Here is a 23,820-nt window from a genome sequence, read left to right on the forward strand (position 1 = left end):
ATTAAGGGCATGGCTGCCTCCAAACTCGTAATGAGGCCCTGTATGATTTTATGATTTAATACACATTGGGCCTCATTACAAGCATGGCGGTCCGGGAACTACGGTACCGGTAAGCATGCCGGTACCGTAGTTCCCGGACCGCCATACTACGTGCTCTGCTTGCGGGTGCCATGGTTTCAACCGCCAGGTTTTTCCTGGCGAGTGTAACGGCACCCATGAGCAGAGCAAGTCGGATGCACCGGCACAACTCTGTATGTGCCGGTGCATCCGACCTCCCCATCCCGATTCAGACCTATGGGGCAGAATGGGGATCGGGAGGCCCTTAATTCCGGCACCCGCAAATAGGCAATTACCGGGTCAGCCAAGCTCGGCATGACCCGGTTCTTGCTCATTCGTGGGTGCTGGAAAAAATGCAACTCCGGCATAAGGGCACGGCTACCGCCAGAGTTGTAATGAGGCCCATTTTGTAAGTGTTTAATACATGCTAAGGAATAACATACCTCTCAACTCACATACTTTTTTGTGCGTGTCACCCGCCACTTAGGCAGCTCCCTCACCCTCCAAGCTCCCTACACGCCCATAGGAATCAATGGGCTTTCGCCCGGGGGTCTTCACCCACCCAAGGGCCATACAAGTTGGAGAGCTATGGAATAAACAGTCAGTGAGCATTGTATGAGCAGCTTCCTGATGCTTAAAGAATACATTAACTGCTCGTAGGAGGGAAATGCTTAGAACTGCTTGGGAACTGTTACTCAAACATCACACCTGCACCTGCCCGAGGAGTTCTTGGTTAGAGATAAGCAGCATGTCTCTTTGCCCAGGAGAGAGAGCGCAAGAAAAAGAGAAAGAAGGAGAAAGAAAGCGAGAGAAAGAGAAACAGAGGGGGAGAGAGAGAAAGAGAGCAAAAGGGAGAGGGGTGAGAAAAAGAGAGAAAGAGAGAGAGAGGAAGCGAAATAGCCGGCCCGTAAAAGCGGCATTTAACCGATATCTGACCAATGAGATCACTCTCACTCTTTCTCAGAGTGGTTCCTGAGGGGCCACAGGGGCGTGGGGTGCTCTGGGAGCCATTAACATGGGCTTGATGGAGCGTCTGTAGGGCCAGTCTCTGCGCATGCTCTGGAGAGTAGTGTCTCTTGATCTTGTGATTAGTGTCTCTTGTTCTGCGCAGCCTCAGTGCAGTCCTGGGACCCTCCACATCATGGGTCTCCCAGGACGCTCCTCTCTTCCTTAGTGGGTTTGCTCTGAATCCTGCAAGAGGTCCCTGCAGAGTAATCCATTCAGGATCTCTGGGGAGAAATCCATCCAAGATCACTGGAGGGGAATCGACCCAAGATCACTGGAGAGGAATCCACCCAAGACCACTGGAGGGAAATCCACCCAAGATCACTGGACGGGAATCCACCCCAGATCACTGGAGAGGACTCCATCCCAGATCACTGGGGATAAATCCACCCAAGATCACTGGAGAGGAATCCACCCAAGATCACTGGTGAGGAATCCATCCCATATCACTGAAGAGGAATCCATCCCAGATCACTGGAGATAAATCCGCTTAAGGTCACTGGAGAAGAATCTACCCAGGATCAATGGATAGAAATCCACCCAAGCTCACTCCACCCAAGATCACTGGAGGGGAATCCACCCAAGATCACTCTGGAGAAATGGCTGGGAAAGAGCCAGATGAGGTGAGTTGCCTCCAGGGTTGTTTCTTTAGGGACAGGGGCCATTGCTGCCAACTGGACCCATGTCATGGGGCTCATCTTCAGCCATCCCAGGCATTTTAGCCAACAGTGTGGCATTCTGGGAGTTGTAGTTTCAGGTGTCACGTTAATTACCGTCCTTTACGTGTTAATATTCCCAACCTGCAGCGTGATGTTGTCTAGACAAACGGGACAGGCTGAGGGGCCCTTTATGAAATGGGGCCTGTTTCCAGGTGTGCAGCACGTATAATTGTATTTATGGAAGAGGAAGCTGAGTGCTTCTATCAGAAACACGGTGCATAAATTATAAGGTTGGTGAGTGGAGCAATGGTCTAACAGGGCACTTTACAATGGCAGTGAATAGTGAGCAGGAAATGATGGAGGTGGCACAGGAGGAAAATACAAGTGGACAACCTGGGCAAGGGGCATTATAGATTGCCAGTACACATTGAACATTATTTATTCTTACTTATAATCTCCTGTAATTGAAGGTGAAGTTGGGGATTAATAGGGAGGGTTGATGGTACTGAAGCAAACCTACATGTCTCCTGCAGCTCAGGTGAGTCTCCAGAAACAAAACACTGTCTCCCAGCCTCTGCTATTGGCTTTAATAATGACAATAAATGCACTGTCTGGCAACCACACCCTCAGGCGTTCTGCAGGGCAGCACCAAGGAGATGGGTGGGGGGTGCTGTGCTGAGCACTGCACATGCCACATTTCTCTGCTGGCAGTGACCCTCACATATGGCACTCCAGCAGTCCTCCAAAAGTAGGTTTATCATTCCCAATAAAACCAAAATCTAAGCCTCTTTTGTCCAGCAACATTGTAACACATTAACTGTGTGTGCATTCTCATCTTAAGCGTATCATTCTCTGAGGATTTCTGTGCATGTACAGATCCCCAAATGCACACGCATAAATAGCCTGAGACCCGGCCTATCCTCTTCTAGAATTCTGTGGGTCTCTCAAACATAGCGAGGCCCTCTTAACATGGGAGAAGAAACGCGAGAAGGATGGCTACCCCAACTGAGTAGCAGATGCCAAAGCCAGGTACCAGCAAAGCCAAACTCTGAGGCTCTCTGAATGAGAGATTATGGCTCAGGGCTATAAACACCTAAATGTATGGGTGAGCGTCTGGAAAAATGAAATGCACACCAAGTCCATTGTGTGTTATGTACGTGGCGGTTCAAGCATAAACCCTCATATTACAGAGATACTTGACAAAGAGAAAGCTCTGTAGTCATTCATATGTTCTCGAAATTCCCTTTATTTTTTTGTAAAGCAGCAAGGATCCCTCATTAGTGCCATTTGTCCCATTACCCATTCTAAGATCGGTATTTACAGTACAATGGGAGTGTACAGGACTGTGCATTTTACAGTGAGATTCTCATATCAGAATATATTGTTTGTGTTTTGGTTTGCAGCAAACCTTACACAGATTACAAAAAATAAATAACAATACATACACAATTCATTGCAATCCATTCAAAGCAAATATATCTATGATTTAGAAAGAGAAATCATCTATATCATCATCATCAAGGTTTATAAAAAAATCTATAAACCGAAATAAAAAACAACATTGGGGGTCATGAATGATAAAGTGACCGTAGACCAGGGAAGGAAGGCAACTCCATTGCCATCGAGGAAGTTGGCCCATACAGACCCAGCCCCGGCTCCATTAATTTATGTGAGAAAATCCAGAACATCGCAAGGGAAAAATAAAGTCACCAAAACAAAAGTCTAGACCCGCGGGCAGTCAGGGCAAGCCGAAAGAAAAGGTGAATACCCAAGAAACATCAAAAGTACTGGAAAAGATACCTACCGAAAAAGCCCTATTAAAAATGAATCTGCCATCAAACTAAACGGGAGATTCCAGACCGACTAAAAGAACCTACAGAAAAATCAAACCCAAGGGCCAGCTTCTTTCTGAAAGTCTGAAACATTTCTTTCTGAAAAAGAAATTACATGCGGAGGAGTCATCTAAGGAATCAGCCCACGAAATCTCAGACGCCGGGCTTCTAGAGGGTGCAGGTGAGGCTTTGGATACCGAGATACAAGCTCCGCCTCAACTGCCAAGTGTCGAAGCAACTGATAAAACCCCTCGAAGGCACGATAGTAACAGCCCGCCTAGAAATGGCCCAGGGACGTGTATGGCGGGATCGGGAGGGAAATAACTAATCTCAAATGAGAATCCGATGTAATTAGAATCTTGTTGCCAAGTAAAATACCAAGTGACACAGTGCCGGGAATACCGTACCACATGAACAGTACGACAATTACGTTTAGAGAGAGGGGGAGATCGCATGGAGCTGGAATGACCATCGAGGATGAACTAACGGAGTCCAGAGGGATAAATCCACCACAAATGAGATCACTAGAAATAGATACCCCCAGATGAAAGTCTAGAGAGCCACATCATCAACCGCGTAGGAGTCATGACCCCCCGGAATGTCCACCAAAATAGGAGAGAGAAGATCGCATGACTCCCAGGAATCAAGACGGAACGACGCAGCAATGAAAACAGATCTAATGTCAATTATGTCTACGGTCACAATCGCCCTGGCCCCCTTCTCAAAATTGTACAAAGCTAAAGTACACCCCCCTTTTTGACTTTATCAGAGAAAAGGAAAAAGATCACAGAAAGGCCCTGAGCATCTCCCAAAACTTAAAGTCCAGTCAGTCTCTCGAAGTACAGCAGAGAGAGTCATCAGAGAATAAAAAGGACTTAGAAAGAAAAGAGAATAGGAAAGATCGGATCCCACAGACTCAGACTACATCGGTAGAGAGGAACAGGCCCTCACCAGATAACAGGAAAAGGAGGTCTAAAACTGAGGCAGAGGAAGTGAGAAGAGAAGAGCAAAGGAGAGAAAAACCTCCAAAAGAGCATAGAGATAAACAGACCCATCAAAAAAGCTCTACCTCAGATCGGAAAGATCAAAGACATAATTGCACATTCAAATTAGAATGTCTGCTGGAGAAACAAAATAAGTTAATTCTAAATAGGAGCACCGTAATGCAGATTCTTCACTCTGTTCCATATTTATGACAAATACAGTCGGAAGATATAAGGATTGTCGAATTTGGAATAAAACATCGAACAGACATCGTATACCTACACATACCTTCACCAATTGCCAAAGGAATGTTGAGAGATGCTATAGAGAATCTACGCACTGTAGGCTTTGATCTTACGCTTTGTGAATGAACAGACTGTAAAGAGGCAGAGAGAAAAAGAGTCACAACGCCAAGTTAAAAAGAGAGCGAGCCATTCAAGAGAAAAAAAGAGCTTGCCAGTTCCAACAGAAAACCTATCTAAGACTCCGCCCAAATATAGTGACCCATTGCAAGTTGCCAAGAAGCCATGTGGTCCAAGCACCAGTATAAAGGTCATCTTTGAAGTAGACAACACGAAAAATTGACCCTCGGCGAACGATGAAGAATCTGAACTGGAATGCAAAGGGTTACAGGGGGAGGACTGGTCCTGGATAAAAGAAGCACTATCAGGGGCACAAGAATAGCCATCCTGGAAGAAGTTCTATGAGGAAGTGACAACTCGAAAAGTTGTTTTACCTTCAGAAACACACTTAAATCAAGGCATAATCATGGCATCATAGAGCATCAGGGGATTTACCCACCTGACGAGACCTAGCGATGTGAACTTGTGAGCATATGACATCCTACGCCTACAAGAAACTTGGCTGTTGAAGACCCCTCATTTGGATGGTTTTCGTGTAATCACAGCCAATGCTGCAAAAGGTGAAAAAGGCCATCCTTCCTCATGTCTAGTGATAGCCTTAAGATCAGGATCCGTCATGAACACGCGAAAGACCCTGCACTCAGACCTTTACTGCCTGGCTACCCTTGTGGATTGGCAAAACACCCCAGAAAACAGCAGTGAAAGCAGAAGTCAAAAGATGGCTATAATTACTTGCTACTGGAACCCTCAGGCTGTGACAGAAGCTAACTTCCTCGAACTAATTACAACTACAATTGACGCTGTCCTGCTAAATAATATCGATGCACATATAATAATCTGTGGTGACCTTAACACTATCTGCCCATTGACTAGGAAGAGAGGAAACAATCAAAGGTCAAATTCAACAGCTCTGAAAAGGGGTAAATCATGAACAAGACTAATGAAAACCAGAGATCTACATCAAATGAAACTGAAAGAGGGAAGGGAGAAAGAGGTTGTTCCAACTTGGGAACGAGGGGATCAAATGGCTGACCTAGATTATATCGTTGTCTCTACCGAACTACTCCCGTATATTCGAGGTTATAAAGTCATCAGAACAGCAAACAGTGACCACAACTTATTGAGCATGACTCTTAGTTTGGAAACATCACCTTGTAATCAACATATGAAGGCTGCGGAAGCAGTGAATAACGGGTGGAACCGATTGAGACTCAAGTCAAAAGACCAAGTAGCCCTAACAAAAGTCTACACCAAGGGAAAGGAAGGAGACGGAAAGCCATGGAGGACGATCGATTTTAGACCGCTCTTAGAACCCTTCAGTACCAAGAAGTTGGGAAACAACACAATAAAAGAAACTGGCTGTCACAGTTACGATCCTACTCTGGTGGAAAAAAGGAGATCAATGAGACGTCTGAAGAGAATGGCAGCTGGGTCTAATCATCCTGACCTCAAGGCTCAAGCCCTTAAAGCAATTCAAGAGAATAAATCCTGGATTATCTCCTATAGGCACAATCTACTCCAACAAGACTCGGAAAATATGTTAAGAACTCTAAGCGGAAAAAAGTCTAAGGACTTTCATTAAAACACAGAGATAGGTCTGCAACGAGACGCAACAAAACTGCCTGAGTAACCAAGCCTGGAAAGAGTACTTCCTATCTCTGTATCATGGGTCTATATAAAAAACCCTGCCACGGATTCCCTGATACGAAGATAAACTGTGGGATTGTGAATACGAGGTGATAGATATCCGAGAGAAGATAAAAAAACTCAACAGATCAAGAGCCCTTGGTCCTTACGGACGCACCAACCTAATGCTATTAGAACACCCAGAGGAATGGTCGATCTTCATACAAGCAGTCTTCAAGAACATTTCAATACAAAGGAAAATTCTGGACCCATTGAAGCTAGCCACAATAGTTTCCATCTACAATAAAGGGTGATAAGACCAACCCACAGAATTCTAGACCTATCGCATTACTTGACGTGATAGGAAAACATTTTGGGTCCTTTTTATTGGCGAAATGTGTGGACTGGACAATGGCGGCAGACACAATAGATCCTTTCCAAACTGGATTTGTTAATTCAGTTGGAACCTCGGTAAGCATCATGCTACTCATCATACTCAAAAGCAAATCACATCAAGGAAGGGGGAGGATATTTATCGCGTTTGTGTACCTTGACCAAGCCTTTGATTGAGTGAACCGTAAACTGCTAGGGGCAAAATTGGAGGAAAGACAATGCCCTAGTGAGTTAATGGAGCCTCTAATTGCCCTCCACACTGACACACAGATCAGAGTTCACCTAAATTGTGCAGGACTACTCTCCTCCGCTATCCCTACATCACAAGGGGTAAAGCAGGGGTGTCCCTTGGCTCTGTCTATTTACAACTTCTTTAAATCGGATATTCAGGAATTTGATCCTGAGCTGAGAACCTTTCCACCAACAATCGGGGAGGAGAAGATCACGCAAATGCTATATGCAGACAACCTCCGTTTAATCAACCAGACCAAAATAGGTCTACAAAGGCAGTTGGACAGTTTACAGCGATATGTTAACCTCAACCAGCTCGAGATTAACCAATCAAAAACAAAAATAATGTGCTTCCAGCAACACACTTCTGAAAAAGATCCCTTTACTTGGACGTTGGGGACAAATGCAATAGAAAAGGTAGAGATATTCAAGTACTTGGGAATTACGGTAAACAACAGCTGTGCCGAGATTCCGCTGCAAGAATCTCTTTTGGACAGAGCAAAGACACTGGCCACGAAAGCCAAGCTTATGGACATGAAATGTGGGCGCTTCTCTTTGGTAGCTGCATTACATTTCTATAAGGGAAAGGTGATGCCCTCACTTACTTACGGCATGGAGGCAACTCTGGCCATACCTGAGAAGATATGGCCGAGTCTGGAGGCCATTATCTGGAAAAGGATTCTTAACTTTGCCGAAGTCAACTCCCATGGCAATAATTAGCAGAGAACTGAGTATTACATCTCTTCACGCATTTGTCAAATGGAAAAGGCTGGCCCTTTTTCGTAAAATCATTCTGCTGAATCCCCCGCTGGTACTGAGGATCATAAACCAAGAGATAATGAAAGGATTCTCATACCAGCTGACACAATGGGTCAGCAACAACAAAAAGAAATTGGACAATCTAGGTTGCTCAGAAGACGATTTAAGAACGAACCCCTTGAGAGTGAAAAGAACATTTCTAGAGCTGGACTGGATAACTACCTTAGATAGGGCTGAAGCCTGCAAACTTGTTAGAGACATACCAACTGTACACACAAAGCTGAACCAAGTATGTCCATACCTCTTGAAGTTTCCAAATAGATCACATAGAGAAACTTTCATGCAAATAGGTTTCAATTTGATGGAAACAAATGAGATTAAGGCAATCCGAGGCACGAACCAATCCAACCTGTGCAGGTTCTGTTTGGATCCAGCGAAAGAAGAAACAATCCGACACGATTATGAGCTGCCCAGGCCTGATTGACCTGGTTCACTCCCCAGCCAAGAATCCCTGGTTTGCTTCTCTGCCAGGTTTCCTTTCCCCCCTGATGAGATCCAATGGTCTGCTCTGATTACATGAGACGAAATGTTTGTCAGATTCCGATTAATAATTACATCCATAGGAATTCCAGGTTGGTGTTAGGGCTTGGCCCACTCTGAAGTGGACTTTACGTATATTGCAATCTTCTGTTTCACATGAGTAATACAGTGTAATTGCGCCAATTTTGCTGATTGTTTGACCGAGAGTTGGAGGATTTACCTCCAGCATTTTTCTCAAGGTAAATACTCAACTCCAGGACTCTACTTGTAATATGGCAGAGCGGGAAAAGTGGCGGTAATTCCAGGACCCTTCCTGTAATATGGCAGAGCGGGACCAGGACCCTACCTGTAATATGGCGGAGCGGGGCCAGGACCCTACCTGTAATATGGCCGAGCGGGATCAGGACCCTACCTGTAATATGGCGGAGCGGGACCAAGACCCTACCTGTAATATGGCAGAGCGGGAAAAGTGGCGGTAATTCACTCATATTGGTTTTGTCATGGTGTATGATAAATAAATGGGAGTCTGCACGCCGGAACTCAATGCTGCAGAGGCAAGGGCTAAGCCCCCTTACAACAGTGTAGTGTGAGCCATGCTTCTACCTTGGTTGAATGATATCATGGCTGAAGGTTAAGGTTGTGTCACGGGTACAGCCTACCTCTGTGGCAGAGAGTGGCCTGTGACATGAGCATCATGGAGATCAGAGAAGTGACGGACGAGCGGCGCATTGATGCCTAGCGCATAGAGTAGAACACAGATGGAGCACTGGACTGAAATGCTGTTTACTGCACAGGCAAGCTGCTACTCTGGAAGTGCTTGGAAGAAATACTACCAGCAAACATAGCAAAATGGAGGACTTCTGTTTATTGTATTGGGCATGTGCAAAGCAGTGTTCTTCTGGAAGGGCACACAATCAGTTCTGTGGAGAGCTCTCTCCATGCACATTCCAAGCATTGAGACGCTGATTCATGATGCAGTCCCTTTCTCAGCCTTCATCATGGAGCAGCCCTTCTGCATATCATGGCATCGTCCTTCTGTGAGCTGGTCCTTTTCATCATGGATCAGCCCTCCTGCATATCATGGCATCGTCCTTCTATGTATTGGTCCTCTTCGTCATGGAGCAGCCCTTCTGCATATCATGGCATCATCCTTCTATGCATTGTTCTTCATCATGGAGCAGCTCTTCTGCATATCATGGCATCGTCCTTCTGTGAGCTGGTCGTCTTCATCATGGATCAGCCCTCCTGCATATCATGGCATCGTCCTTCTATGCATTGGTCCTCTTCGTCATGGAGCAGCCCTTCTGCATATCATGGCATCATCCTTCTGTGCATTGTTCTTCATCATGGAGCAGCCCTTCTGCATATCATGGCATCATCCTTCTGTGCATTGGTCCTCTTCATCATGGAGCAGCTCTTCTGCATATCATGGCATCATCCTTCTGTGCATTGGTCCTCTTCATCATGGAGCAGCCCTTCTGCATATCATGGCATTGTCCTTCTGTGCATTGTTCTTCATCATGGAGCAGCTCTTCTGCATATCATGGCATCGTCCTTCTGTGAGCTGGTCCTCTTCATCCTGGAGCAGCTCTTCTGCATATCATGGCATCGTCCTTCTGTGCATTGTTCTTCATCATGGAGCAGCCCTTCTGCATATCATGGCATCGTCCTTCTATGCATTGGTCCTCTTCATCCTGGAGCAGCTCTTCTGCATATCATGGCATTGTCCTTCTGTGCATTGTTCTTCATCATGGATCAGTTCTTCTGCATATCATGGCATTGTCCTTCTGTGCATTGTTCTTCATCATGGATCAGCCCTTCTGCATATCATGGCATCGTCCTTCTGTGACCTGGTCCTCTTCATCATGGATCAGCCCTTCTGCATATCATGGCATCGTCCTTCTATGCATTGGTCCTCTTCATCCTGGAGCAGCTCTTCTGCATATCATGGCATTGTCCTTCTGTGCATTGTTCTTCATCATGGAGCAGCCCTTCTGCATATCATGGCATTGTCCTTCTGTGCATTGTTCTTCATCATGGATCAGCCCTTCTGCATATCATGGCATCGTCCTTCTGTGACCTGGTCCTCTTCATCATGGATCAGCCCTTCTGCATATCATGGCATCGTCCTTCTATGCATTGGTCCTCTTCGTCATGGAGCAGCCCTTCTGCATATCATGGCATCATCCTTCTGTGCATTGTTCTTCATCATGGATCAGTTCTTCTGCATATCATGGCATCGTCCTTCTGTGAGCTGGTCCTCTTCATCCTGGAGCAGCCCTTCTGCATATCATGGCATCGTCCTTCTGTGCATTGTTCTTCATCATGGAGCAGCTCTTCTGCATATCATGGCATCGTCCTTCTGTGCATTGGTCCTCTTCGTCATGGAGCAGCTCTTCTGCATATCATGGCATCGTCCTTCTATGCATTGGTCCTCTTCATCCTGGAGCAGCCCTTCTGCATATCATGGCATCGTCCTTCTCTGCACTCGTCCTCTTCATCATGGAGCAGGTCTTCTGCATATCATGGCATTGTCCTTCTGTGAGCTGGTCCTCTTCATCATGGAGCTGCCCTTCTGCATATCATGGCATCGTCCTTCTGTGCATTGTTCTTCATCATGGAGCTGCCCTTCTGCATATCATGGCATCGTCCTTCTGTGCATTGTTCTTCATCATGGAGCAGCCCTTCTGCATATCATGGCATCATCCTTCTGTGCATTGGTCCTCTTCATCATGGAGCAGCTCTTCTGCATATCATGGCATCATCCTTCTGTGCATTGGTCCTCTTCATCATGGAGCAGCCCTTCTGCATATCATGGCATTGTCCTTCTGTGCATTGTTCTTCATCATGGAGCAGCTCTTCTGCATATCATGGCATCGTCCTTCTGTGAGCTGGTCCTCTTCATCCTGGAGCAGCTCTTCTGCATATCATGGCATCGTCCTTCTGTGCATTGTTCTTCATCATGGAGCAGCCCTTCTGCATATCATGGCATCGTCCTTCTATGCATTGGTCCTCTTCATCCTGGAGCAGCTCTTCTGCATATCATGGCATTGTCCTTCTGTGCATTGTTCTTCATCATGGATCAGTTCTTCTGCATATCATGGCATTGTCCTTCTGTGCATTGTTCTTCATCATGGATCAGCCCTTCTGCATATCATGGCATCGTCCTTCTGTGACCTGGTCCTCTTCATCATGGATCAGCCCTTCTGCATATCATGGCATCGTCCTTCTATGCATTGGTCCTCTTCATCCTGGAGCAGCTCTTCTGCATATCATGGCATTGTCCTTCTGTGCATTGTTCTTCATCATGGAGCAGCCCTTCTGCATATCATGGCATTGTCCTTCTGTGCATTGTTCTTCATCATGGATCAGCCCTTCTGCATATCATGGCATCGTCCTTCTGTGACCTGGTCCTCTTCATCATGGATCAGCCCTTCTGCATATCATGGCATCGTCCTTCTATGCATTGGTCCTCTTCGTCATGGAGCAGCCCTTCTGCATATCATGGCATCATCCTTCTGTGCATTGTTCTTCATCATGGATCAGTTCTTCTGCATATCATGGCATCGTCCTTCTGTGAGCTGGTCCTCTTCATCCTGGAGCAGCCCTTCTGCATATCATGGCATCGTCCTTCTGTGCATTGTTCTTCATCATGGAGCAGCTCTTCTGCATATCATGGCATCGTCCTTCTGTGCATTGGTCCTCTTCGTCATGGAGCAGCTCTTCTGCATATCATGGCATCGTCCTTCTATGCATTGGTCCTCTTCATCCTGGAGCAGCCCTTCTGCATATCATGGCATCGTCCTTCTCTGCACTCGTCCTCTTCATCATGGAGCAGGTCTTCTGCATATCATGGCATCGTCCTTCTATGCATTGTTCTTCATCATGGATCAGCCCTTCTGCATATCATGGCATCATCCTTCTGTGCATTGTTCTTCATCATGGAGCTGCCCTTCTGCATATCATGGCATCGTCCTTCTGTGCATTGTTCTTCATCATGGAGCTGCCCTTCTGCATATCATGGCATCGTCCTTCTGTGCATTGTTCTTCATCATGGATCAGCCCTCCTGCATATCATGGCATTGTCCTTCTGTGAGCTGGTCCTCTTCATCATGGAGCAGCCCTTCTGCATATCATGGCATCATCCTTCTGTGCATTGTTCTTCATCATGGATCAGTTCTTCTGCATATCATGGCATCGTCCTTCTGTGACCTGGTCCTCTTCATCATGGATCAGCCCTTCTGCATATCATGGCATCGTCCTTCTATGCATTGGTCCTCTTCATCATGGAGCAGCTCTTCTGCATATCATGGCATCATCCTTCTGTGCATTGGTCCTCTTCATCATGGATCAGCCCTCCTGCATATCATGGCATCGTCCTTCTGTGCATTGTTCTTCATCATGGAGCAGCCCTTCTGCATATCATGGCATCATCCTTCTGTGCATTGTTCTTCATCATGGAGCAGCTCTTCTGCATATCATGGCATCGTCCTTCTGTGAGCTGGTCCTCTTCATCATGGATCAGCCCTCCTGCATATCATGGCATCGTCCTTCTATGCATTGGTCCTCTTCGTCATGGAGCAGCCCTTCTGCATATCATGGCATCATCCTTCTGTGCATTGTTCTTCATCATGGAGCAGCTCTTCTGCATATCATGGCATCATCCTTCTGTGCATTGTTCTTCATCATGGAGCAGCTCTTCTGCATATCATGGCATCGTCCTTCTGTGAGCTGGTCCTCTTCATCCTGGAGCAGCCCTTCTGCATATCATGGCATCGTCCTTCTATGCATTGGTCCTCTTCGTCATGGAGCAGCCCTCCTGCATATCATGGCATCGTCCTTCTATGCATTGGTCCTCTTCGTCATGGAGCAGCCCTCCTGCATATCATGGCATCGTCCTTCTATGCATTGTTCTTCATCATGGAGCAGCTCTTCTGCATATCATGGCATCGTCCTTCTGTGAGCTGGTCCTCTTCATCATGGATCAGCCCTCCTGCATATCATGGCATCGTCCTTCTATGCATTGGTCCTCTTCGTCATGGAGCAGCCCTTCTGCATATCATGGCATCATCCTTCTGTGCATTGTTCTTCATCATGGAGCAGCTCTTCTGCATATCATGGCATCGTCCTTCTGTGAGCTGGTCCTCTTCATCCTGGAGCAGCCCTTCTGCATATCATGGCATCGTCCTTCTCTGCACTCGTCCTCTTCATCATGGATCAGCCCTCCTGCATATCATGGCATCGTCCTTCTATGCATTGCTCCTCTTCATCATGGAGCAGCCCTTCTGCATATCATGGCATCATCCTTCTGTGCATTGTTCTTCATCCTGGAGCAGCCCTTCTGCATATCATGGCATTGTCCTTCTGTGAGCTGGTCCTCTTCATCCTGGAGCAGCCCTTCTGCATATCATGGCATCGTCCTTCTATGCATTGGTCCTCTTCGTCATGGAGCAGCCCTCCTGCATATCATGGCATCGTCCTTCTATGCATTGGTCCTCTTCGTCATGGAGCAGCCCTTCTGCATATCATGGCATTGTCCTTCTATGCATTGGTCCTCTTCGTCATGGAGCAGCCCTTCTGCATATCATGGCATCGTCCTTCTATGCATTGTTCTTCATCATGGAGCAGCCCTTCTGCATATCATGGCATCATCCTTCTGTGCATTGTTCTTCATCATGGAGCAGCCCTCCTGCATATCATGGCATCATCCTTCTGTGCATTGGTCCTCTTCATCATGGAGCAGCTCTTCTGCATATCATGGCATCGTCCTTCTATGCATTGCTCCTCTTCATCCTGGAGCAGCCCTTCTGTCTAGGTCCCTTCACTCTTCCTTTTGCACGGTCTTGTCCTGGCTTCCTCCCTTTGCCTTTCCCCCCTTTCCTTCCCCTGTTACTTGCCGCTTGCTAGGTGGCTCCCTCTCTCTCCTTCGCCTCCGCTGTCCGCTTACTGGCTCATCCCTCGGGCTGGTCTGTACTGTTTCCACGGTTGCTTTTCAGAGTCTCATACTGCGGTTCTCAGAGTCTCAAGCTGCGGTTCCCCCCTTGCTTGGCCCCTACTCCGTGGGCTCTCATTCAGTCCTGTGATTCTCCGGCTACCTTGTCACTCCTTGCTATTTTGGACTTCCAGCAGATCTCTTCCTGTGGACTACCTTGGAATTTCTCAAACTCCTCTAGTACGTGGATTGGCGATCTCATCTACTCAACATCCTCAGGGGTTTTCTGCCTTCACAGGATTTTCCCCTACCTGGCTACCTCTGGGAAGGGCCCACTAGCTTTCCAGTGCACAAGGCAGGCATAGTGGATTCCCTTTGAGGTAGGCCGCATCTGTTCAAGAAGAAAAGATCCTCAAGAAAGAAGAAAGGGAGAAACAAGGAGCCTACCTCAAGTCAAGAAGATTCAGGTTAGGAAAAGGGACGACACTGACAGCATTGACATACTGGGCCTTTGTGCTTCATGGTCATCCTAGGTGTTGGGAAGTTAAGAGTGGAGGCATGTCAGAAGTCCTCTCGCCAGGAGATACCTTGGAGGCACTCCCTGTTGGGTTAGTGACGGAGCTTTGCAGGGTGTAGTTCGGGAGATGGGAAGTGGATGGCAGGGGTTAGGATACTGCATTGAAGAGGTTCTTGGGTGGCTGTTCCTTCAAGCACACAAGCTGGTATCCTTCTCCCTGGGTATTCGGTTTCCTACAGCACTCTGCAGAAAATACAACCAGCTTTGAGACGGTGTCCAGGTGGCTTACGAGTTGATTGGTCCAACCAACTCAGGGGAAGAAGTCGTCCTTGAAGGTGCTTCTCTGTCGATGAGAACTTGGAGATTTGGACCTGCAGCAGGGTTTCACCGGGCAAACCAACGGTCCAGGAGTTGCAGCAATCGTCTTCGTTCAGCTCGCCTTTGGTTCTTTCGTTCCAGTGATCGACTCTGCCTTCCCGCAGGGTCCATGGCGATATTTTTGTATCGCTATATTTTTGCAGGGATATTAACACATGGAACCCCCTTCTGCATATGGTAGCATCATCCTTCTGTGACATGGTCCTCTTCATCGTGGAGCAGCCCTTCTGCATATCATAGCATTGTCCTTCTGTGCACTGTTCCTCATCATCATTGAGCAGCCCTTATCATGGCATTGTCCTTCTGTGCACTGTTCCTCATCATCATTGAGCAGCCCTTATAATGGCATTGTCCTTCTGTGCACTGTTCCTCATCATCATTGAGCAGCCCTTATCATAGCATTGTCCTTCTGTGCACTGTTCCTCATCATCATTGAGCAGCCCTTATCATGGCATTGTCCTTCTGTGACCTAGTCCTCTTCATCATGGAGCAGCTCTTCTGCATATGGTGGCATCGTCCTTCTGTGACCTAGTCCTCTACATCATAGAAAAGCTCTTCTGCATATGATGGCATCTTCCTTCTGTGAGCTGGTCCTCTTCATCATGGAGCAGCCCTTCTGCATATCATAGCATTGTCCTTCTGTGCACTGTTCCTCGTCATCATTGGGCAGCCATTATCATGGCATTGTCCTTCTGTGATCTAGTCCTCTTCATCATGGAGCAGCTCTTCTGCATATGGTGGCATCGTCCTTCTGTGAGCTGGTCCTCTTCATCCTGGAGCAGCTCTTCTGCATATGGTGGCATTGTCCTTCTGTGAGGTGGTCCTCTTCATCATGGAACAGCTCTTCTGCATATGGTGGCATCGTCCTTCTGTGAGCTGTTCTTCATCATGGAGCAGCCCTTCTGCATATGGTGGCATCGTCCTTCTGTGAGCTAGTCCTCTTCATCATGGAGCTGTTCTTCAGCATATGGTGGCATTGTCCTTCTGTGAGCTGGTCCTCTTCATCCTTCAGCAGCCCTTCTGCATATGATGGCATTGTCCTTCTGTCAGCTGGTCCTCTTCATCATAGAGCAGCCCTTCTGCATATGGTGGCATCTTCCTTCTGTGAGCTGGTCCTCTTCATCATGGAGCAGCCCTTCTGCATATGGTGGCATCGTCCTTCTGTGCGCTGGTCCTCTTCATTATGGAGCAGCCCTTCTGCATATGGTGGCATCATCCTTCTGTGAGCTGGTCTTCATCATGGAGCACCCCTTCTGCATATGGTGGCATTGTCCTTCTGTGAGCTGGTCCTCTTCATCATGGAGCAGCCCTTCTGCATATCATGGCATCGTCCTTCTGTGAACTGGTCCTCTTCATCATGGAGCAGCTCTTCTGCATATGGTGGCATCGTCCTTCTGTGAGCTGGTCCTCTTCATCCTGGAGCAGCTCTTCTGCATATGGTGGCATCGTCCTTCTGTGAGGTGGTCCTCTTCATCATGGAACAGCTCTTCTGCATATGGTGGCATCGTCCTTCTGTGAGCTGTTCCTCTTCATCATGGACCAGTCCTTCTGCATATCATGGCATTGTCCTTCTGTGAGCTGGTCCTCTTCATCCCAGACCTGCGCTTCTGCATTTTGTACTGTTGAAGTTCCATGTGTTGAAAGTTCCCACCTTGGCCTTCTACTGAGCTAAATATGGGAACACACATGTGTAAGTTGTTCTTAAAACACATTTTACTGTTTACGGTCTCCATCTACCATGAGCAGGGGTTCTTATAGGTTAGAAAGAGCATTCACCCTGAGCCCTAGACCACAGACCTCTATGTGCTATTGCTTATTTCCCTCTAAATACCCAAATGAAATACAGTGATCGACAGTGGAGCCTTTGAAATCATCCTTAGATTAGCCTGAGCAAATGCACTGTGGCATGTTGGCAAACTCCCAGGAACCTGTCTATCCCCCCTTATCAAATCTGTTCACATCAAGTGCTTTAAAGCAGTGCCCTTATTACATGGCCTGCGGTATGCGCCCAAGACTCTAGGCCCTGGCCACAACCACCGCAACATAACACACTCATGCAAGCAAATATTTTGACTGTGGTATGTGGGCTGCATAGGGGGTATGTTTTCAAAAGTTTGTGTAGGGATTGCTAGTAGTGTAATAGTGTTTATAGGATAGTGGACATGATGTTTGGTAGTTGGTTTGTTGGATTGTGTTCAAAATGTTGGTACCTAAGACTCTAGGCATTTTGGGTTGTAGTTAGTGGTCAGGGGTTCGTTTGCATGGGTGTGTTATGTTGTGGTGGTTGTGAATTTATTGTATACTTATTGTTTGCTTTGTTGAGGCTGTATGCAGAGTTTGGCCAGGCCATGCAGTCAAGACTGTAGGCCTTGGCTACAACCACTGCAGCATAAGACACCCATGCAAGCAAACATTTTGGGTTGTGGTCTATGGTCAGGTGGGAGAAGGCCGTGATGTGATCCCGGTGTCCGCGGTCACCGTAGTTGTCCACGGATATACTAAACACTGGCCACACTCCTGGGTATTTTACTATGCTCCGATGTATTGGTTTTGGGTAGTTAGTAGAGTAGTGGGTGAAGAGGGTATGTATTGAAGAATTTGTGCATTGGTGTCATTTTTGTTTTAGAATGTTAATTGAAGTGGATAGGTTTTGAGGTGGTTGTGTTATGTTTTTGGGTTGTGGTCAGTTGGCAGGTGTTTGCTTGCATGGGTGTGTTATGCTGCGGTGGTTGTGTCAGGGCCTAGAGTTTTGGGTGCCTGGCTGAAGACCTTCGGCCAGGCACCCAAGACTTTAGACCCTGGCAACAACCACTGCAACCATAACACACCCAAGCAAACATTTTGACTGTGGTATGTGGGCTGCATAGGGGGTATGTTTTCAAAGGTTTGTGTAGTGTTTGCCAGTAGTGTAATAGTGTTTATAGCATAGTGGACATGATGTGTGGTAATTTGGTTTGTTGGATTGTGTTCAGAATGTTGGTACCTAAGACTTTAGGCATTTTGGGTGGTAGTTAGCGGTCAGGTGTTCGTTTGCACGAGTGTGTTATGTTGCAGTAGTTGTGACTTTATTGTATACTTATTGTTTGCTTTGTTGAGGCTGTATGCAGAGTTTGGCCAGGCCATGCAGTCAAGACTGTAGACCTTGTCTATAACCACTGCAGCATAAGATACCCATGCAAGTAAACATTTTGGGTTGTGGTCTTTGGTCAGGTGTTTGCTTGCAAGGGTGTGTTATGTTGCAGTGTTTGTGACTCCAATTATTATATACTTACTGTTTGCTTTGTTGAGGCTGTATGCAGTTTTTTCATGACATGGGAAATTGGAGCAGACATTGTTTTTTCATTCTCTGTGATGAAAGAAAATATCACATTAGTCTAGGTAGTTTGTAATGAGTTATTGCATTGTATAGTAGACATTTCTGTACTTTGTCAACCCTCATAGTTAGTACTTTACAAGCACTATGCTTCAAACCACTGTACTGTGCTATTTGCTCAGTTCCTGTGTGTGTTCGTAAAATCATTGGGTCTGTAGGAAAAAAAATCAATGCAGGATTTTAAAAAAGCTCTCTACGTTATGGCACAGTATTTTTCTGTGGTTGATTTTAATAGGAGGGGCTTCCAAGACGCTAACATGTATCGGAAGCTAGGCGAGCGCTTCATTGGTTACCAGTGGAGTCAGGAATCAAGTTCAGAACCCTGGTGATAACCTTTAAATGTAGAACGCAAATGATGCTGCTTTATCTTCAGTGCTACATTAAAGGTGAAGTAAATACAAGATTGTTAAGATCAGGATCTCAAAATCTTCTTGAGCAACTCAGACCAAGAACTGCCAAGGCAGAGAACGGCGCTTTTGTTTTCAAAGCGCCTTGTGTGTGGAACCAATTACCAGACCACCTGCGTAAACACAAACTCCTTGCAACATTCAAGAAATCGCTTAAAACCTTTCTTTTTACCTAAGATCAGCTCTAGGGGTAGTGCCTTTGTATGCCTTACCCCTTTTAGCCAGATCTTAGGTAAGCTTTAATTGGTCTTTAGAAGAGTAAGCTGCGTTCACAGGTAGCCATAATTGTCTTGTGTGTCCTGTCCTTCTGTTTAGCACCTCCATGCCTGCGGGCCCATAGTTGCGCTATTTAAATACCATGTAATGTAATGTAATGTAATAGGTGCATGGTTTTTGGTTTGGAAGTGGTGGTAGTATTGTTGCAATTAGATACCAGTTGGCATATACTAATTGTTTATTTCTTGTTGCATTTTAGCAGTATTCATTTATCTGTTTGGTTGTTGCAGAATTTTGGGGCAGTTAGATACCTGTTCGCTTATTCTAACTGTTGTTGGTTTTGAAGTTGTTGAGGGTATTTTTATACATAAGAAGTGTTGCAGGGTTTCCTTAGAAAAATGTATATTGTCATTTTCTGGTTATAGTTAGATACCAGTTGGCGTATTCTAACTGTTTATAGTTTTTCACTGTTAGATAGATGTTGTCTTATTCTATTAGTTTATGGATTTAAAGGTCATTGAGGGCATTTTGTAGATGTTTATATTCAGATTAGTGAATACATTTTGGTTTTAAGAATATTAAGTTAGCGTTTACAAGATTTGCTGGTAATATCTGCTTTAGAGTAATGGAAGTATCATCACATTTGAACCATCCACAATGCTTCTTTATATATGCAGTGTAGTGACCTGCATTGGTTGTGGCTCCTGTGTGGTAGATTATGCCTACTGTTGTGAAGGTTTTCTTACCAAGTGGTACTTGTCCATGTGTGAATTCAGTCAGCTTGCAGTTGTTTTTGGTACCATCTGCATTGTAACACAAAAGCATTACTATTACGTATTCACCATGTGACTGTATTTGTAAGGTGGAACGATTAGCGGAATTGCAAGTAGTACATAATCTGCCATTGTTTGCATTGTGTACAAGTTGCTGAAATGGAATGGATTCACAGTTAGGTATGGATACATACATGAAGCGTTCATTAGGGGCTTGTTCCTGTGCCACATGGCTGCAGAGAGTGCATGTATGACATCTGGAAGATTTCATTTATAGGTATGTTTTTGTTTTCCAGAACTTGTAGTAAGTAAATTAGACATTCTTGTGGATCTTCTTGTGTGTTTATAGTGAATCTGACCATTCCAGCACAGTAGTCCAATTCCTGCCTTATTCCAGAAAGACTGTAAGTGTTGTCAGGATTGTTGGTTGCATTTCTGTGAAGGACCAACATCTGCAAACATAATTGGTCCATACCGTTTAAGTAAATGTTTTCCTACAATTGGTGGCAATTGGAGTAGAATATTGATTGCTACATTTGCATAGCAATTTACACGAGTTGTATTTGAAAATTTGAATGGACCAGACAGTTCTGTGTCTAAGTCATTTGTTGGGAGTGTGCGTTGTTTCTTTGAAGAGGTAGTTGGTTTTGTTTGTGCAGTAGATCCTTCTTTGGTTGTGGTCATTGATGAAGTATTAGCTTCTTTTAATTTCTTTGGAGGTATTGTTGTGAGATCCTGTATAATTTGAGTATGAACTAGTTTTCTTTAAAAAAATGTGTTTTTTGAGGAACAGTATAGGCTTTGAGATGGGGTGTGTAGAGTGCACGTAGTCTATTGTATTCTACGATGCAAGGAATATCAGCGTTTACTTTACTTGCATCAAAGTTGACTAGAAATAGTCCTTCAAGTGTATGTAGGCGTGATAGTGCTACATAGCTCATGCCTTCTTTAAACACTGTGCTGTCAATATATATCAATGATTGATCTAGGGTAAGACCTTGTGATTTATGAATGGTGACTGCGTATGCTATAGATAGAGAAAATTGTTCTCTGCGTGCATACATGTCTTTGAAAAGAAGGAATCGGGCTGTTGAGCATCCTATCCTTTTAACTTCTGACAGTTTGTCTAAGTGAATATTGACAAACTGAATGTTGTCACGTGGGTATGTTTGAAAGCCAACAAATGTACCAAGTGCTCCATCAACTAGTCCTTGCTCCACGTCAAGGTGACGTTTGAGTATTATTCTACAGTTTAAAGATATATATTTTTTTAAAAGGTAGCAAGTATTTTTTAATTGTGTATACATGAGCAGATATAGTGGCGAGCAAAAAAAACAAACAAATCACAGATTCAATGAAGTATCGTGTTTTGAGGGCAATCCTCTTCATCAGAAGCCAACATTGAGCTGTTGATAGTTGATGATGAATAACAAGAAAAAAACAGAAGGAAAAGATAACAATAAATAAACAGTTCTATGTTGCCAACTGAATATTATGCTGAATCTAGACACATTTAGAGTCTAAGGTAAGAAATCAATGTTATCAATGTAATAGTGTACATAAAATCCGATTGAATTGGAATAGTATTGGAGTAAACGCTTAGCAGATTACATACAGGAGAAGGTTAAGAACCCTTTGAGTCACTTACAAACAAGTCACAGGATTACATTATAGATAATTTTAATATTTTCTCCAACCCAGCTGTATTAGAGATAGAGTTTTCTAAGGTATCGTGCTGTGGCTTGTTCACACATGGGTAGTGTCATACCGTGCACGTCCAGTTTGACTGTGGAGCAATTTTGAACTATTGGTTGCATTTTTTTTTTCATTGAATTATGCACAGATTGCAAGAGTTGGCATCAAGGACATACAGTTTACATTTTTGTGTGCTGATTGTTCCATGACATCAGTAGCACATGAGTTATGGCCGCAGAGTGCATGGATGTGCCTGGTATTTAATATACATTGTGCTTCTTTAGATAGTACACCAACTTTAATACTTTTTAAAATGTTGGTGTAGGTGAGGTCTGCAGACTGACACATGTTTTCAGTTAATTCTTTGTATTGGAAATGTTGCCAAAGATTGACATTTCCTATGCTGAGTTTTACGGCATAGTTTGTGCCCTAAGTTTTTAAAAATAGGTTCACCTTTAACTGGTGTTAATTGAAGAAGATCTCTGAAAACAACCATGTGTTTTCCTCCAAAGAGTTCTTCGTAGTCTGTTTTGATGACCTCTTGTAATCAGAGGTGAATCAAAGCTAACGTTAGGTTGGAAACCATGCTCACCTCATCTATTAGCAGCATTTTCATTTATTTCAAAACTCTGCGCAGTTCCATTGCAGCTTCCGGAGAAAGTTTGCAGTAATCTAATTTGTTTTGGTGTTCTACTGGAAGGAGTAGTAATTGGTGTAAAATGACACCACCTATGTTGTAGGCGGCTAATCCTCTGGGGGCAGTTACAACAGCTGACAGTTTGTTGTTTGTCAATTGTTGGAGGAACTTGCTGATGATTTTTATTAAGAATGTTTTCCATGAACCAGCTTGAACACTCACATAGAATAGTATAGGTTTGTATTCTTGACAGGTACAATTTTTAGTTTTGTGCTGCATACCATGTTCAATTTGTTTTGTTATTTTTAGGAAAATGCTACGCTTCTCATTGTTTAGTTATGATTTCAGTAGAGCAAAGTCTTCTGCAGATTGCTCATACTGACACATGGTGTTTTCTACTTCAGTCATGGCTTATTCTGCCTCATTTGCTATGAGTGGGGTTCCAAGTGGTTCTTGGCTTCCTGTTAGAGAAGGTTGACTGCTGTCAGGAGTGTCTACATTTAGTTGTGCCTGGAGTTCTTCTTCTTGTTGCTGTTCATTGTCTAACATTGTTTTGTACTACATAATGTTTATGTCTGTTATAGTGCTTTCATTTGCTTTGAAAGCATCTTCATAGGAGTCATGGGTATCTAATACATCTTCTTTGTTTATCCATGGTTTAAAAAGGTGTAGTAGAGACATGTAATACAGTTCTTTATGTTGAGGAGTTTTTAATGACAATTTCATATGATTAATTAAGCTTGGTTTGGTAAGTTTCACTAGCTTCCTTCACTCTGTATCTACCTTTCTTCTCATCTGGTTTAGTATTATTTTTGTATGTGAAATTTTGGGCTACGTGGTATAGACACATGGTTTCCAAAGTAGTACTCCTGTTTGGGTAGTATGAGTTGTTTTTCAAAATGTCTTGGCTGTTGGGATCATTTTTGGCTATTTTTTCTATGTCTTCATATGATTTGAGAACTCTTTTATTCTGGATGCAGCAGGCCCTAGGCTAAGCCATACTATGTTTTCAGATTTTCCATACAAGGCAGTACCGGTTAAACGGTCTGCGGCTTCGTAGCAGCCACATTCTGTATGGGAGAGCATTTGTATGCCTAAGCTGTACAATTTCTGTGACTGTGTTTTGTCAGATGGTATGTCGTCCCAGAGGTCTTTGAGCTCTGTTTTTTCTGCTTTGGTTAAGTAGGCTGTGACATATCGTGCAACTGCAGTGGAATTGTCTGCAATGTACTGCACATCCATGTTCAGATTCCATCGGAAGGCAATGATTGCTTTGTAATCATTGATGTACTTTGATTCTTCTGTTCTTTTTATGAAGTATGCGTTCTTAGGTGATTTACCTTTGTCACTCTGTCTAACTGAAGACATGAAGTTGTTCACTTGACCTGTTGTTGAAACTGGTCTAGGGAAACCAAAGCAGCATTTGCTGTAGTATTTCCCTTTG

The 23,820-nt window shown here is 44.8% G+C and overlaps 1 protein-coding gene across 1 annotated transcript in view; it reads left to right on the forward strand.

Annotated features, from left to right (window-relative positions):
* Positions 1 to 1,187: 1,187 nt before the first annotated feature.
* Positions 1,188 to 23,820, forward strand: part of LOC138489407 (zinc finger protein 391-like) — a 50,414-nt gene continuing 27,781 nt past the window's right edge. Inside the window, exon 1 of the mRNA XM_069617130.1 lies at positions 1,188 to 1,685. Within this exon, the coding sequence (XP_069473231.1) occupies positions 1,587 to 1,685 (99 nt within the window). The 5' untranslated portion in view covers positions 1,188 to 1,586. The remainder of the gene's footprint in view (positions 1,686 to 23,820) is intronic.

Source organism: Ambystoma mexicanum, chromosome 9 (assembly GCF_040938575.1).
Source record: "Ambystoma mexicanum isolate Mex_15411 chromosome 9, UKY_AmexF1_1, whole genome shotgun sequence".
Classification (NCBI taxonomy): Eukaryota; Metazoa; Chordata; class Amphibia; order Caudata; family Ambystomatidae; genus Ambystoma; species Ambystoma mexicanum.